We start from the raw sequence: 15,177 nt of genomic DNA on the forward strand, positions 1-15,177 counted from the left end.
AGGAGCTGTGCGGAAGAGCAGCCTGGCTACTGAACAAATTGCCTACTTGTACCAAGGACATGATAGGTGCTGTCCTGAGCAATTGTGAGCTCCCTGCTACTGTAGAACGTGTCCCTGATCCCAATATCAGGCCACAGATATTTTTTGGCATCCTCCAGGGTGGCGGAGCAACTGAAGAGGCGGCCAGTGTGGACTGACGGAAGGAACAATGAAGGAGCAGACCCAAACATGACTAAAGAGGGTATCTGTGGGTACCCTGCTCAAGGTTCTTTGGATCACTGTTCAATCATGTACCAGGAATCCTCGAAGGCGGCTCTTGGGACGCTCAGTCCCCCTAGATACTCCTGTGAGCTTGCATCAGGATGTGCAGGTGGGTTGAACACATTGGTTCGGACAGGAGGTTTCACTTAGCGGCTGAACTGCATCGTGAACTATGAATGCTGCTCCATATGACTGCAGCGTCTCTGGAACAGCTGCTTCTGCTTGGAGGAACATACCGTTATATAGGAGCACCCAAATGACCCTATGTGAACCTGAATACTGAATATATCAAAATGAAAAAAGGTGGTTTCTCTATAGGGGTAGATTCATGATATGTCTTTTGCACAACAACAGTGGAATAAGTCGCTATGGAGAATCTATTACTATTAATCATTGTATTCAAGAAACCACTTCACAAGTATTGCTTTTGCATACTTGATATATTACGAACCATGGGAGAATTTCAATAATGAATCATTTATCAATTTTTCCACACCATTTCTTAAAGTAGCACCACATAGTGCATAAAGATACATCACAACACCACTCATTTGATGGTGAAGGCCATGGGAAGAACTACGTATAGGAGCGCTACAACCGTAAGCGAGACTAATCCCGCTAGCTATAATTGAGATAACATTGCGGTGCCCCAATGATCAGGTTGTACAAAGTAATGGGCAAGTATACTCTCGCCTGTAATTATATGCCAGTTCCAGGTGCTACTACAGGCAGGGTGGAATATCCATTTGACTTACTAGGATTGGAATACTGCACTTCCCTGCATTTTGTCCTGAGGAGGTCTGAATGTTGTAGGTCAAAACACGTCAACATGGAGGATCAGAAAAACTAAGAAGTAGAAGAATCGACTGCATAAAGACGTAAGAATTTAAATTGATATTGGTCTACACTGCGTCACTGGTTGGAATACTCTCAGGGTGTACCATGAATATTATTTCAATTTGGACATCCCTTTTTTGTGAAAATACAATACATGGTCTGCTGTACAGTGTTATGTGAATTTATGCACTTTGTGGTAGTTTGTGGCTGGACCCAGGACATCGGTTGTACATGGACTCAAATCTCATGGCTGGGTCTCAGTAACACCTGTGTGCCTCGAGACCCCCTTGGAAACCCCTACCTGGTTCTTACAATCAAGATTTCAGGAAACCTTTGCATGCAAATGGAACAGGCTATGTAGTTGCTGCTCTGTATATATTATTTCAATTAACATAAATCAGAAGCATAAAGTACATCAGTTTGGGAACAGTTCCACTGAGTTATGCAAGCATCTTGTACTTTCCTGTGGCCTGTTGTGTCTAGCGTGCTACAAATATAAGCAAAACACCCTTGAAAAAAAGGTTATTTCATATCTCTTCTTGAAGAGAACCACAGACTAGACTCACATAATGTATAACAATACTTCAAAAATGCAAAGTACACGTTTAATTGTGAGATACCCTCTCCTCTAAGTATAGTATAGAAGTTACATTAACCTATAGTGCTTGGTACCTCTGATGAGGCGCTGAAGCCTAGTAGCAGAGGGGTGGCTTGGTTGGAAGAATGGTTAATTGTAGTGTGAAATATGCTGGGAATGTTTTGGTGCCAACACCTGATCACCAGAGTTAGCTTGTAGTGCAGCAAAGAGGAATGCGGCACAGAGTCAGTACTTAATTTGAGCCGGTGGTTGGGGAACCAGCATTTATTTTTGGGGGACGGCTTTATTTTTCTGCATCAGGCATTTACTGCGAGCAAAGACACATATGGGAAAGATAGAGGAACAGAAAGAGGGAAAAGCGTCATAACGGGAGTAAGCAGAAAGCTGCAAGAGTGAGCTGAAGGGGCAGGGAGTGACTGCAAATGGATTAAAGAGGCCCGAGATGGCTTTAGGATTACACTTCCTCAGTATTCTGTGCTCACAAGTTTAATTGCAGCAGCCGCGTGTTTCAGAGGAGAGCTTTGGGCACCGGCACGTTTTTAGTTACAAATTAAGCAGTGCGTAGAGCATGTTAGCATTGCATTGCTGTGACTGTCTGGAAGGGTTGTGAGTTTGCCCAGGGTAAGAAGTAATCTGGTATCCTGTGAGATGAGCAGAGGATTGCTGTGCTTATCCCTTGGAGTGAAGTCGATTGAAGTGCCTTCTTCCTCATTGCTTTGCCCAACAAAAGGTTTCTACTGAGAAGGCAGTGAAGATCAGTGATGAAAAAACTGACACACAAACATCTAAAAAGCAAAGGTGGCTAGGCTGCAAATACCTCCCAAAAGGGAACTTGTTGATGGGCAAGGTGGTGTACCAAATGGCTGGCAGGAAATAAACAATGGTGGTAAATGCTACAAGGCATGAAAAGTAGGCCCACTCTGCATCACATACCAAAATAGGTAAACAATAATATTTTTTTGAAAAAAATAGTTCGAAGTAGTGACAGACTACAAAGGTTTATAGTCTAAGGGCCCAATTTACACATCTATTTGCACAGCTAAGTTAATCATAGATGCACAAATGGTTTCATTTAAATGTGCATACTCATTTTTGCAATTCCGATAATGTGAATTACTACTTTAAATCAATTTACTTGCAGAACGTATTATACCTGTATGGCAAAATATTACGTCAGAGTACATTTGGTACTACTGGTGAGTAGTGTCTGTTACAGAGAGTGAATGCCATAGACATTTGGTGAACAACACCTTGTGAGTTTGTGGGTGTTGACAACTTTCCCATGGCCCACTTTCACCCTAGATATGGTTTGAGATTTACTCAAAGGGTGTCTGACTGTTAAACTGCGCATGCACATTTGGGAAAATGGGGGGAATACAAATACAAGCAGTACCCCCAGTTGTTGCTCATTTCTTCCCACAATGTATTTTTATTTCCTAGGAGGGAAATCCGGGTGCTGTCAATGGAAAAGAGAAGTTAACATCGGGACCCCGGGATACCGATAGGCGCCAGGGAGGGGGTCTGCCCAGTGATGCGTGGTCCGGTGAGCAGGCAGTAGTAGGTTGGGTTCTTCTGGCCTGGTGAAAGGGTAAGCAAGCTGATAGGGAAACTCGTTGGATGGGTTTTGGTCAGGGCCTCAGAATCTCTGAATTAGTGGCCCTATGTAACACAGCTGGTTGCCAACAAAAACGCCATTTCCAGATGTGTTTTTCTAAAGATGATGAATAACAACGCAGTTTGCTTAGTTACCTGTAGTTTTAAAACAATTTACATAGTATTGCGAGCCATTAAGCTTAACAACTGTCCACGCTCCTAATGTAGTTGGCTGCCCAGAGTGGAAATCAGGGGGCGACGGGGACACAGTCTCAGTCTCAGTCTTAGTCTTAGTCTCTCTCTCTCTCTCTCTCTCTCTCTCTCTCTCTCCCTTCCCATAAAACCAGTCCAAATCTGAAAAGATCCGGCGTTAACTTGATTCGGTGGGTGATGCAATAAAGACAATTAATTGCTAGGAGTCTTTGCAGCAATTGGCTCTTGGTTGTGGATAAATAACAATGGGCTATATTTAGAGTTTGATGGACAGCGACTCCATCACAAAAGAGGCAGATGTCTTGTCCACCGTGGATAGGACAAACTGGAAATAAGGCCAAAAATACCGTAATTCCCAAAACAACACTGCCCGCCGCCAAAAAGAATAGTGAAAAACAGTACAGTCACATTATGTAATACATTGCTAAATGGCAATTAAAAAATAAATAACATGAACCTACATTCTGTGTGATCTTGGTCACGAAAGTTACTCCGATTAGGGGCCCAGTAGGAGCAGACCTGTTGATTCCCGCTTGTACTCGGCCCTCTTTACCTGCCCATACAATCTAATTGCCTCAAAGCTGGGTACTCGAGATGCCAGAAACATGTAGTTTGGCACCGATCCACGTTTCGCAAGAATAGAAAGTGAACAAGAAAGAAAACTGACAATGCGAGACAGGCGAGTTGAGAAGTTTCCACTCTGCAGTTAATCATACCTGTATTGAAGCGAAATCCCCACAGGCGCAGGCTCCGAGAATGGCGGCGCCTACTAAGACAGACTCCACTTCTTTGGAGAGGACGACAGGCATGCCTAGGCAGAGATATCAATAACTCAGTCAAGGAAATGGAAAAGGTACTGCCCACATCTTACATTCCAAACACACTTCAGGTTATTTGTGCTATCAACCAAAAAACAGGAGGCCACTTTTCTGTTGCCTATCGAGTAACAGCACGCCATTTCCGCATATTCATTGCTTGTAAAGATGTGGTTGGCAAGCTTCTTACACATACATTTTTAGGTATGGCGTTAGCCAAGATCTTTTGATTTTAATACAATTACAAACATAATATACTTAGTTATGGGCAGTGCACAAGTCCTAAAAAAAGAAGTGTGGGGACTCACTAAATTAAGCAGAATGCAATTGACATCATGGAGCATGAAATAACAGCGTGTGATATCCCATAGTGTTACATTACATGAGGCATCAGAGACAGTGGCATCACAACCAATCACTTCAAAGAAAGTGACATCACAAGAAGTGACATCAGATCTTAAGACCTCACACATACCTTTAGCAGGTCAATCGTGCACATTTGAGTGCATTACAATATTTAAGAAATGAGATTTTGTGCAGGGTTGTGTTAAAAAATGTGATGCAACCCCAACACAAAATCTGGACCGCGACCTATATATTTATTTTTCAAAACTCTGCAACAAAAAAATTCTCAATAAGGAGAAACTGGTAGTAAATCTGTTCTACGTAATGGTTGCAAAGTCTACATTTTAAAATATCTTTTTGGGTTAAGGCACCTGTTGCATAGATCTTTGTGCGCCCAGTAAAAAGTAGGGAATAATAATAACGGTAAGATAACTCTGGAGGTGCATGCACTTGCTGGAGAGATGAATGTTTTGTCTGTTACTAGTTTTGAATCGAAATTTGAATCGACGCTGCTGCTGAGTTTTCCGTTTTGGGGCTGACACTGGGGCCACCTGTGACATCGCCTGAGGGACTGTAGTCACAGGGATTACTGCCTACCGCTACTGCCCGCACTCCTGCATGCCCGAACTCACCCTGGTGGGACCACAAGGTTTTACTTTAATAGAAGTTTTAAATGCAATCAGGAAGCTTTCCCTTGGGAAGGCCCCTGGACTAGACAAGATTCCTGAGGATTTATTTCGGGAGCAACCTAACATATGGGGACTCTACCTCTGGGCAATATTTAATGTCATTTTGAATGGCATGAAGATCCTGGACAACTGGTTAGGGGCTGAAATTTTCCCAGTCTTTAAGAAGGGCTCACCTCTCCTGCCCACCAACTATATGCCGATCAGCCTGATCGACGTCACTCAGAAATTGTTCGCTAGGAGTCTCCCCGAGCGCCTTCACTCCTGGATGGAAGAGCGTGAAATTCTGAGTGCGTATTCAGCTGGTTTTCGAAAGAATATCTCCACTATCGACCAAATCTTCAGGCTCCAATCATTTTATTGGAAGACCATGTCAATAGAGGGTGGCAGCCTCTATTTGATATTCGTTGATCTTAAATCGGCCTTCGATTTGGTCCCCCGAGCCAAACTGTGGGAGGTTCTTGAACAACTGGGTATCCCGCCTTACCTGTTGTCACTGATCATGCGACTGCATGCAGGTAATTTTGCCCTAGTAAGGTATGGGAAATCCGGGGAATTGACCCTCCGCTTCCCGTCAACAGAGGCGTAAATCAGGGGTGTGTGCTGGCCCCTACCTTGTTTTGTCTCTTTATCAATGCTTTGGTGGCCCAACTAAATGAGGTAGTGGACAACAATGCCCCAAAGCTGGTGCATGGTAAGGTGCCAGCAATTATGTTTTCGGATGACACCTTGTCCCCCATGGGCATCCAAAGGATTCTTGACAGTTTCTCTTTATTTTGTAAAAACTCGGGGGCTGGAGATTATTACATAAAATACCAAAATTATGGTCTTTAATCCAGCCAAAACATCTCGTCCAAATCCCTCCTTAAATATCACCCTGCTAGAGAGGGTGACTGTCTTTGATGACCTTGGTGTTGCGTTATCCGAAACATTTGAATGGGGCCCGCAACTAGACAAGGCAAGCTTGAGGCAAGAGCAGATGGTTGGGGGAATTGCAAAAACTTTTATGAACTCCTCATATAAACTGCCTGGCCTGGTGGCTGAGATATATAAAGCACAAGTTAGGAGTGCTGTAATGTATGGGGCGGAACTTTGGGGTCACCGTCCCTCTGGCAGATTGGCCAAAATAGAGAATACATTTATGAGACAGCTCTTGGGCCTACCGCCAAACACTCCTCTCATCCCCCTACGCCTGGATCTAGGAATTAGACCTATCGCGGAGGAGATTGGCCTCAAGCCGTTGACCTTTTGGCATAGACGCTGGGCGACCCCATAATTAGAGTCTGAACTTAAAGGGATTATGGGACTCCCAGGGACGGGAAAACTCCATGGTTTGTATATATAAAAGATGTATGCATTAGACTAGGCATTCCTAACTTATGGAGTAACCCTGAGGAAGTATCCCTGATAATCCCACGACTAGAACTAGTAAGAGCCTATAGATTGCTCAGACTTGCCAATAATCAGGGTAACACTAAACCTGGGCACCTAACTGCTGACTTCCTTAATATTAAAGCTCAGTACCTTTTGAGCCTTTTCTGGATGATATACAACCTTCCTCGGCAAGGGAGCTATTTATCCAGTTTAGAATAGGGACTTTGCCTGTTCATGCTTTCACGAACAAATGGTCAAAAGCTCCCTCCCTTGGCTGTCCTGCTTGCAATAGCCCAGATGAGTCCGACATTCATGTTATTTTTTTTTGCCCTGGTTCTAAAATAGCCAGACGGCGTTGGCTCGTACCACTTTGTAGAAATCTGGGGTGTAGGCAGTGTTCGGAGGCATATAGAATACTGAGATCTGATACTCACCGCCCCACAGTTTTTGCTGTGTCCCAATTCCTCAATTCTATGTGGCATAGGCGTAGGGTGTTGTTAAATTTACCACAGCAACCTTAAATAATTATTTTTGTACTTGTCTCATCTTAACTTTTTTAACCTGCTTTTAACTGTTTTTATTCCTTGAACTATTCCTGTAATGATACTTGACTAACTTAAAATGCATTGTGGCTATGTTTTATAATTTGCCTTTGATGAATGTTTAATATTGCTTAAATGTAGCTATGTATGTATTTGTAAAATCTACTTTTTATGGTCCACATCGACCGAAATAAAGTTTGTTGAATGGAATGGAATCGAAGTAGCATTGAGTGTAAATATGTCTCCTGCAAAGCACAACATGTGACACACAGATGACAGATTTCTATTTTATTTAGATGGTTGAATGGGTTTACTGCTTTTAACACATAGATCCTTGTGTTACTTGCATTTCTGAAAGTGTAATCCTTCTAATATATCAAAGTGAGCTCCGAAGGACATTTGACTCCTGCACACTGTAAGCCTTACTGTCTTATGTAACATGTCCTGTACATTGATTTACACACATATGATTTATTGTCAATTTGTTATGTGCACGTGTGATGTAAAGAGCTCTAACACCCAGAATTAGTATGAGTAGCTATAAAAGAAATAAGACAAAATAGTGATATTTAAACTGTTATTTGTGTAAATTCTGGAACATATCAACACATCTGACATTTTTACAATGCATGTGTATGTTTTCTATATAGGGCCTGAACAAAGTCAAAAGCATGCCTCTCCTGAATACCTGTGAAATAATCAGCTGTGAGCATTTGTTTTCCCTCCATTGGATTTCCAGCTAGGTGGGGTGTTCCAGATATTTCCCAGCCACGGTACTCAATCAAAAGGAGGCCTGATGGCTCCTTAACTTCAGCCCTTGTTTTGGGCTCAGCTGGAATTTAAAATAACAAAGCCCCCTCGTCCGCACTTGCTGCTCGGAATGAAAGCAGAAAACGTGCAGGCGCTGCTGAACGTGTCCCGGTGTCTGAACATTACATAGGTACAAGTTCAGCATATTTCTGTGGAGGCCCAACATCTTGGCAGGGGAGATGGCGTCCACACTATGAAAAGAGTGGGCAGACACCATCTAACCTCCATGTGGGCAGAGGAGAGTTGCCCCACTTACTTTCTCGCTGTCCGAGAAGCAGTAACATAAAGTGGTATTCCATTTTATCTTACTGCTTCTCGCACTGCGAGAAAGCAGAAGGGTTTGGTTGGGAAAAGGGCATGCGACAAAATTGGAAAACTCCATCAGGAGTTACAAATGCAGTCAAATGACGGGAACTTTAATCTAATTCAACTTGGTGGTAAGCTGCTCTTAAGTCTAATTTGCTAATCCACTTAGCTTGGCCAACTTTACTTATTAGGTCTTCAATTCTAGGTAGGGGATAGTTATCTATCTAGATAGCTTCATTCACACTCCTCATATCCACACACATGCGTAATTCCCCATTCCTTTTCTTCGCTAGAACAATTGGAGACAACCACAGAGTTCCATCAATGAAATGTGAACACATATCATTGAGCATGGCAGAAAGATCACTTCTCACACTGAAAGGTATGTTGCGTAACTTATGTTTTACAGGAACAACATCATGTTTGACCTTAATGCGATAGGTAAAGTCTGAAATTTTGCCTAACTTATCAGGAAAAACTCTGCTGAACTTTTTAACCCAAGCGTTGTCATGGTTACTTACTGAACCTAGCCTTTTCTTTTCAAAGGAAATGGGTTGTTCTAAACCTGGTCTGATCGTAATACCAAATTCAGCTTGGTGAATTAGCCCAACACATTGATCCCTTTTTTTGCGACATAGACTTTACCATTGATTAATTCATTTGAGATCTTAATGTCAGCCCAGAAGAAGCCAATGAGGTCTACTTTGCTTCCTTCAAATGCTACTGTAAGAATATCTGGAGGAAGCAAAGTTTTGTTATACCAATATTTCTCAAAAATATCATTAGAGATAATAGTTATACGTGCACCAGTGTCAACTAAAAGTTGTATGGCATGACCTTCAATAGAAACATTAAGGTTTGGATCAATTACTAAATCTTCATCGTTAGAGTTAACACATCTAACACCTAAGAGTTATTCCTGGTTTCCCTCAGGATTTTCTTCATCAAAATTATTCCCAAAATCATTTAAAACACAACAAATATTAGTAGGCTTGCCTGCGCTGCACATTTTTTGACAATGGCCAATTTTACCACATTTCTTATATTGTTGACCAAGAGCAGGGCAACATCTGAAGGAAGAAACATGTGAGGGTGAACCACATCTGTAACAAAATACTTTCTGGAATTGCTGAACAGAAAGATTTTGCCTGTTAAATGATCTGGGTTTAAAATTGGTTTGAGGGTTTTTTGTAGGATTAGGTTTGTTGATAACAGCGCCGGAAATAGTGGATTTAGCTAAAGATTCTTCGAGTAGCTTTGCGTCGATGGTGGAACCCTCAATGCTTTTAGCTATGTCTATAGCCTTGTCTAAAGTGGGATTTTTGCATGCAAGCAGTCTTTGTTGTATGTTCTTAGAGTAGCATCTAGCTACTAATTGGTCACGTATTAGTTCCGCATTGAAATTATCAAAATCACACTTAGAAGCTAACATTTTCAGTGCAGTGACATAAGTATCTATACTTTTGTTAGGTTGTTGTGTTCTTGTGAAGAATTTGTACCTATGTACAACCATATTTTTTGTCTTTGAAAAATATTTATCTAGTTGAGCAATTGCGGTCTCAAATTCATCCAAATCTTCATCCTCAGCAGGGACATGTTCAGGTATATGATCATAGCTATTCTGGCCTTCCACTCCCAAGTGATAGTACATGAGACTTTTCCGTCTTTCTGGTCTGAACTTTCGTGCATTAATAGTACCTAGATATGCTTTAAAAGATCTGAGCCATAAGTTCCACTCTAAAGGTGGTTCTCTGGGGTCTTGTAGGAATGGTGCTGGTGCCTGAACGCTCTGCATGTTGTTAAATGAAGAAAATAAAAAAACACTGTAATTTGCACCAATAATTTCCTTGAGGGAGCGTGCAAATCGCTGTTGTAGAGATAACAAAAAAAAAAGGTTTTATTTAAAAAAAAAAATCGAGTAGATAAAATGATAATTTTGTTGAAGTAGAGGAAACAAAAGAACGTGCAAAACGATGTAATTTGCACAAATGACTTTCTTGAATAAGTGTGCAAATCACTGTTGTGAGATGAATTTTCCTAAAACTTTGTAAATATTATATACTCTCTTCTTGTCACTCTTCCTCTCTCTCTTTGTGACTTGCAAAGCGTGCAAATCACTGTGGCATATGAAGTCCCACAAATAAAGTCTTCTTTCTATTTCATTTGACATGCAGCTGGAAGTGAAAGTAGAAGTCCTGTTTCTATTTCACTGTTGGGAGATATCCCACGATGCAGTGCAGTAGGAAGAGATAGCTGGCTGTAGAGAGGAAGAGTCTCTTCATGCAACAGGTGAGATCGGAACACTTTTGAAACTTGAGTGTTCAGCGCGACGAGCCAAAACTTCAGTTCGTTTGAATTGGATTCTCTTGACTTTGCAGACGCTGCACATCAAAGCGCAGAACATTTAACGCTTCAATCGTGTGCCAGGCGGTTTCATATAGCGTGCGTGAGAAACACAAAGGGACAAAAATCCGCCCACAGGTTACAGTTACTTGGCAACGCGCTCTTAAAATGACAGTCAGTAGGTGGCCCGATATGAAGATCGTGCATTAAGAGTTCATGAGCACGCGCAGGATTCGAATGAAACTATCCTGTCTCGCGCTGCTGAACTCGTGAAAACACTTAAAGATATAAAGTTATCAAATTGTAAGAAAATGAAATGCCAGCTCTCACCTCATGAAGGGCAGTTTTAACAACATGGATCTCACCGAGTCTCTGGCCCCTGTTCGATGTATCCGTGAGGCTTTTTTTTTTTTTTTTAAATTAGAAAGTTTCTCCCTCTTCGTGTGAGGTCCGCACGCTTTGTGGATCAGTCCGATCGTCGCCAAATTGAAGAAGGATGCGAAGGAGGCTCTTCGTATTTTGTGAGAGTTTATTTAAGTTAAAAGGGAGAAAGGAGGTGTTCGTCCTTACAGGGGCCCAGAGGTAACTGCCTGTCCTGGAATCACTGAGAGGTTCGGGTTCCTTGACAGAGCAGTGTTCTAGGCATACATCACCACAGGTGGGCAGGTAGCCGGTCCTGCAACAGGGCAGGGGAGGAGTGGCTAGCCTAATGTTGCGGGCCCTGACTGTTTGGTCATGCGCACTCTGCCATTTTCTCCATGTAGGCTGCATGCAGCCTACATGGAGAAAATGGCCTCCCCACAGATGCCTGTGCAGTCGGCATCCCAGCCAATCACAACGCTGCCATTGCAGCGTTGTGATTGACTTAGGGAGGAGAGGGAGGCTGCCTGCTTCCTGTGGTTGTGAGGCTGGGGCATAACACAGGCCCCCGCAGCCCCCGCGGTGCGGGGGAGCCCCGAGCTGCAGGGGGCCACCTCAGTACAATACTCTGGGCCAAGAGCTCTGGGTTAAATCTGGAGTGGGGGCCCCTCCATGTACGTGGCAGGGGGGCCCCCTCAACTTTCGTTACGCCATTGCTGTGAGGAGCAGAGACGACGCAGAACCGGATAGGACGGCTAAGGTAAGTTATTTTTTAAAAAAAATCATTAAAATTGAAACAACACCCCCCACGAGACACCGCACCCGCGAATCATGCCTGCGCGACTGCCTACTCGTGTGTACCCTGCACTCTGTGGTTTTGGGGGCTTTTTCGCCAGCCCTCTTTACATACTGGACTATTTTTCTATCACATTTTTGTTCCGCTCGCCGCAGCATACAGCGTGGCGCACAGGGTCATCCCACTTCATAACTCATAGAGAATTGCATTCAGCTCTTGTACAATCTTCACTTACACAGACAATGCAGTTTCGTTTAGTGTCAGACACGACTGGTTCAATCTGTGCTTTTTCAAAATCCCTCATCAGTTTTCTTTCTCTTTTCCTCTTTTTGACGAGAGCCCAGCTACTCCCCCAACCCTATTACGAGGCTACTTATGGCACTTCATATGCGCACATCTCGCAGTAAACGATTATTATTGTTTTTTAATTCAAGAGAGCCCTGCAGCTCCCCAACATTGATATTAGGCTGCTCATGTCTCTTCATATGCGCATAGCGCATGCATAATTCGTCAATTATTTCATTACCAAAATGTAAAATTCGCGCCCATGCATTTGCATGCAGTTGCATGTGCCTGGACGCAGAGTCAGACAGCACTCAATGTTTTTTGCAGAAGTATAAACCATTCACAAGACCAACATATTTGATCTATTTCTCAAGTAGTCAATGTGCAGGTGAAGGAGGAATTCGAATTCCCTACGGAATAACAGCTTTATTTATACACGTTTAAGACCCGGATTACAAGTGCTCAGGGGGGTAGACATGATTATATGCCCAATATAATAGGACACCCTGTGAATAGGGTGCAATATTGATCACCTATTTCTAGATCAGCCCGTCAAAATGGGACTCAACATGCTCATTTTTAGGTCTCGCTAAGCCCAGCGCATGCGCTGGCTCAGAGAGACATTTTGTATGTGAGTTTTTTAAGTGCTGCTGGCTGACCTAGCGCTTGCGTGCACGTGAGCGTGCACGCGCGCAGCCGCCATGCCCTAGGCCAGCCAGCAGCACTCATGAACGCCTTTCTGCATCATCGCGATGACTTTCGCTTTCACAGCGATCGTGATCGCGATGACTTTCGTGGCCAATGCTTGTTTTTCACGTTCCCCGACAGGTTGGAAATAAAATGTATCGAGTGGCTGAGCCGGTGTACTTCCGGCTGTGTTTTTTAGCATCACTCATTACTTCATAATATTACTATTGGCTGCTAATGTGACGTATGAGATAACTTGTCTTCTGTTGATATTTTGTATTAGAAGGCAAAGCTATTTCTTAATAGAAAGCTGGGCATTTAATCGACCTTAGAAGGATAAAGCCCTCACTAGGTCCTGGCGGAATGTAAACCTGTGTACTGCAGGCTACTTCAGAGGAAGTCAGCCCGTAGAGCAATCTTACTCAGTCCCACAAGTGTGAAACCGCAGAAACTTGACTCACATTATCCTTTTGCAAGCTTCCAATGTTTAGCCAATCAAATGGCCCAGTTATCTTTAGAACACATTAATTTGTAATGTGATGAGTGCCACCCCAAGGAATCTTCCTGAAGCTTTTTTTCTTATGAACAACGACCTCATCTAAAGCACTGAATCTACCTCCAGAGGCACGGGCCAGATCATAAAATATTTTTGACGCATCACGCACTGATTTATGTCCTTGGTGTCATGTGAGGCAGTACTTGATGTAAGACCCTTTTGACTTCATATTGCTTAAGTGGATTTGTGGGGGTTGTAATGTTTGAAAAGAACACTGATACATATTTTTAGCGTTGTATTTTTGGGGTGAGATTGTGTTGTACTGTTTTGTACGGTTGTGTTTTTTGTGTTGAATTATTGCATTGTGTTGTACTTTGGTGGTCGTGTTACATTCTGTTTTTTATTGTGAATGAAATGTTTACTGATTTTATTGTGTTATTGTGTGTGTTCTGCAATTACTCTGCAGATGTGGGCACACGATCCTAACATTTAGAGGTAGTCAGAGGAAAGGTAGTAATGGGATTCAAAATGCTAGAGGTGCCCAAGCCACGGGAGGCTCCAGCCAGATGCCTGGCTCTGGCTCAGCTCCGGGGCCCCTCGGATCCTCGATCCCAAAATGAGATGAGCTTTCACATGGATTCTATGTGCCACCCACACTGTAGTCTCAGGCACAGATAATTTAAAACAAAGCACATAAAACAGGGTAGAGAAAGAGATACATATCTAATGGCTGAATTGCACAGTATGAAACCAGAAAACTTGGGATCAATCACAGCTTCCAAATTGTGTGATCCTGGGCAAATATCTTATTTCACCAAGTCTCCTTTTACTTCATTATTACATATTAGAGCACTTCAAATATGCGAGTTTAAAATAAATGTGCTCACTTGTGTTTGATTTAACAGATTGTATTGTTGCTCCATGTAGGGTGCACATGATAATTGACGTACCTGCTGTGAGTTAAAGCCACTTCTTCTAGATTATATTGCTTTTTATTGATTTTTAAAGTATGCTTATTCAGCCACATTTACATTGTTTATATTTTTGTCATGTTCCCTATACTTTTTCCTAGAGAGCTCAAGTCCACTAGTCCTAAGGACACAGGGTGAGTGTCCCTCTCCGGGTACCGATGAATGAGAGCAATGAGGGTGAAGGGAGTAGGAGAATAAGAAAAGCATGAATGTGAGGGGGAGTAAAGGGGCTCTGCATCTGTGTGAAAGATAAGTTAATAAATAAACACGATAGATTGTTAGGAAGCAAGAGATTTATCTTTTTTTTTTTACTTCGTTGGCTAGTGATTTCAACAATATAATATCAGCAGACAGCTTTTGAAAACGATCCTTGTTTTATTTTTGCAATAACTGCATAGTATCTTTTAGGTCGAACACTCATCTGACTGACTGCAGACAACAAAACTGTATCTTTTTGGACTTGGTAAAGAGGCGAGAGACATTCTAGTAATAGGTGCCTCGTTACCCTGAGTCAAATAGGACACATGGCTGCATCTAAATGTTTACAACGAGCAAACAAATAAGTGACTAATAAAAACAAGCATTGGCATAGCCAATAGGTCTCGCCTTTGGGACCTTATAAGTGTTTAGCCATGCAACAGTTGCATAACTAAATACTTATAAGGTCCCAAAAGCGAGACCTATTGGCTATGCCAATGCTTGTTGTTCTTTCCGCAAGGTCTGCAGCACACAGGAAGTCATTTGTTTTGTATTAAGTTGTCATGTGTTGTCTGTTCTCCAAGGTTTTTGCTGTAACACTTGCCTCTGGTGTGACGTGGTCCCCTCCTCCATTCCACAGCAGAGGATCCTTTTTTCTCTA

At 42.6% G+C, this 15,177-nt stretch overlaps 1 protein-coding gene across 2 annotated transcripts in view; it reads right to left on the minus strand.

The window, feature by feature from the left end:
* Positions 1 to 15,177, minus strand: part of FGGY (FGGY carbohydrate kinase domain containing) — a 2,161,252-nt gene that overhangs the window by 414,822 nt on the left and 1,731,253 nt on the right. For both annotated transcript variants that reach the window (XM_085602490.1, XM_085602489.1), the window contains one exon: positions 4,219 to 4,313. In XM_085602490.1, the coding sequence (XP_085458616.1) occupies positions 4,219 to 4,313 (95 nt within the window). The remainder of the gene's footprint in view (positions 1 to 4,218; positions 4,314 to 15,177) is intronic.

The sequence above is a fragment of the Triturus cristatus genome, chromosome 4_2 (assembly GCF_964204655.1).
Source record: "Triturus cristatus chromosome 4_2, aTriCri1.1, whole genome shotgun sequence".
Taxonomy (NCBI): Eukaryota; Metazoa; Chordata; class Amphibia; order Caudata; family Salamandridae; genus Triturus; species Triturus cristatus.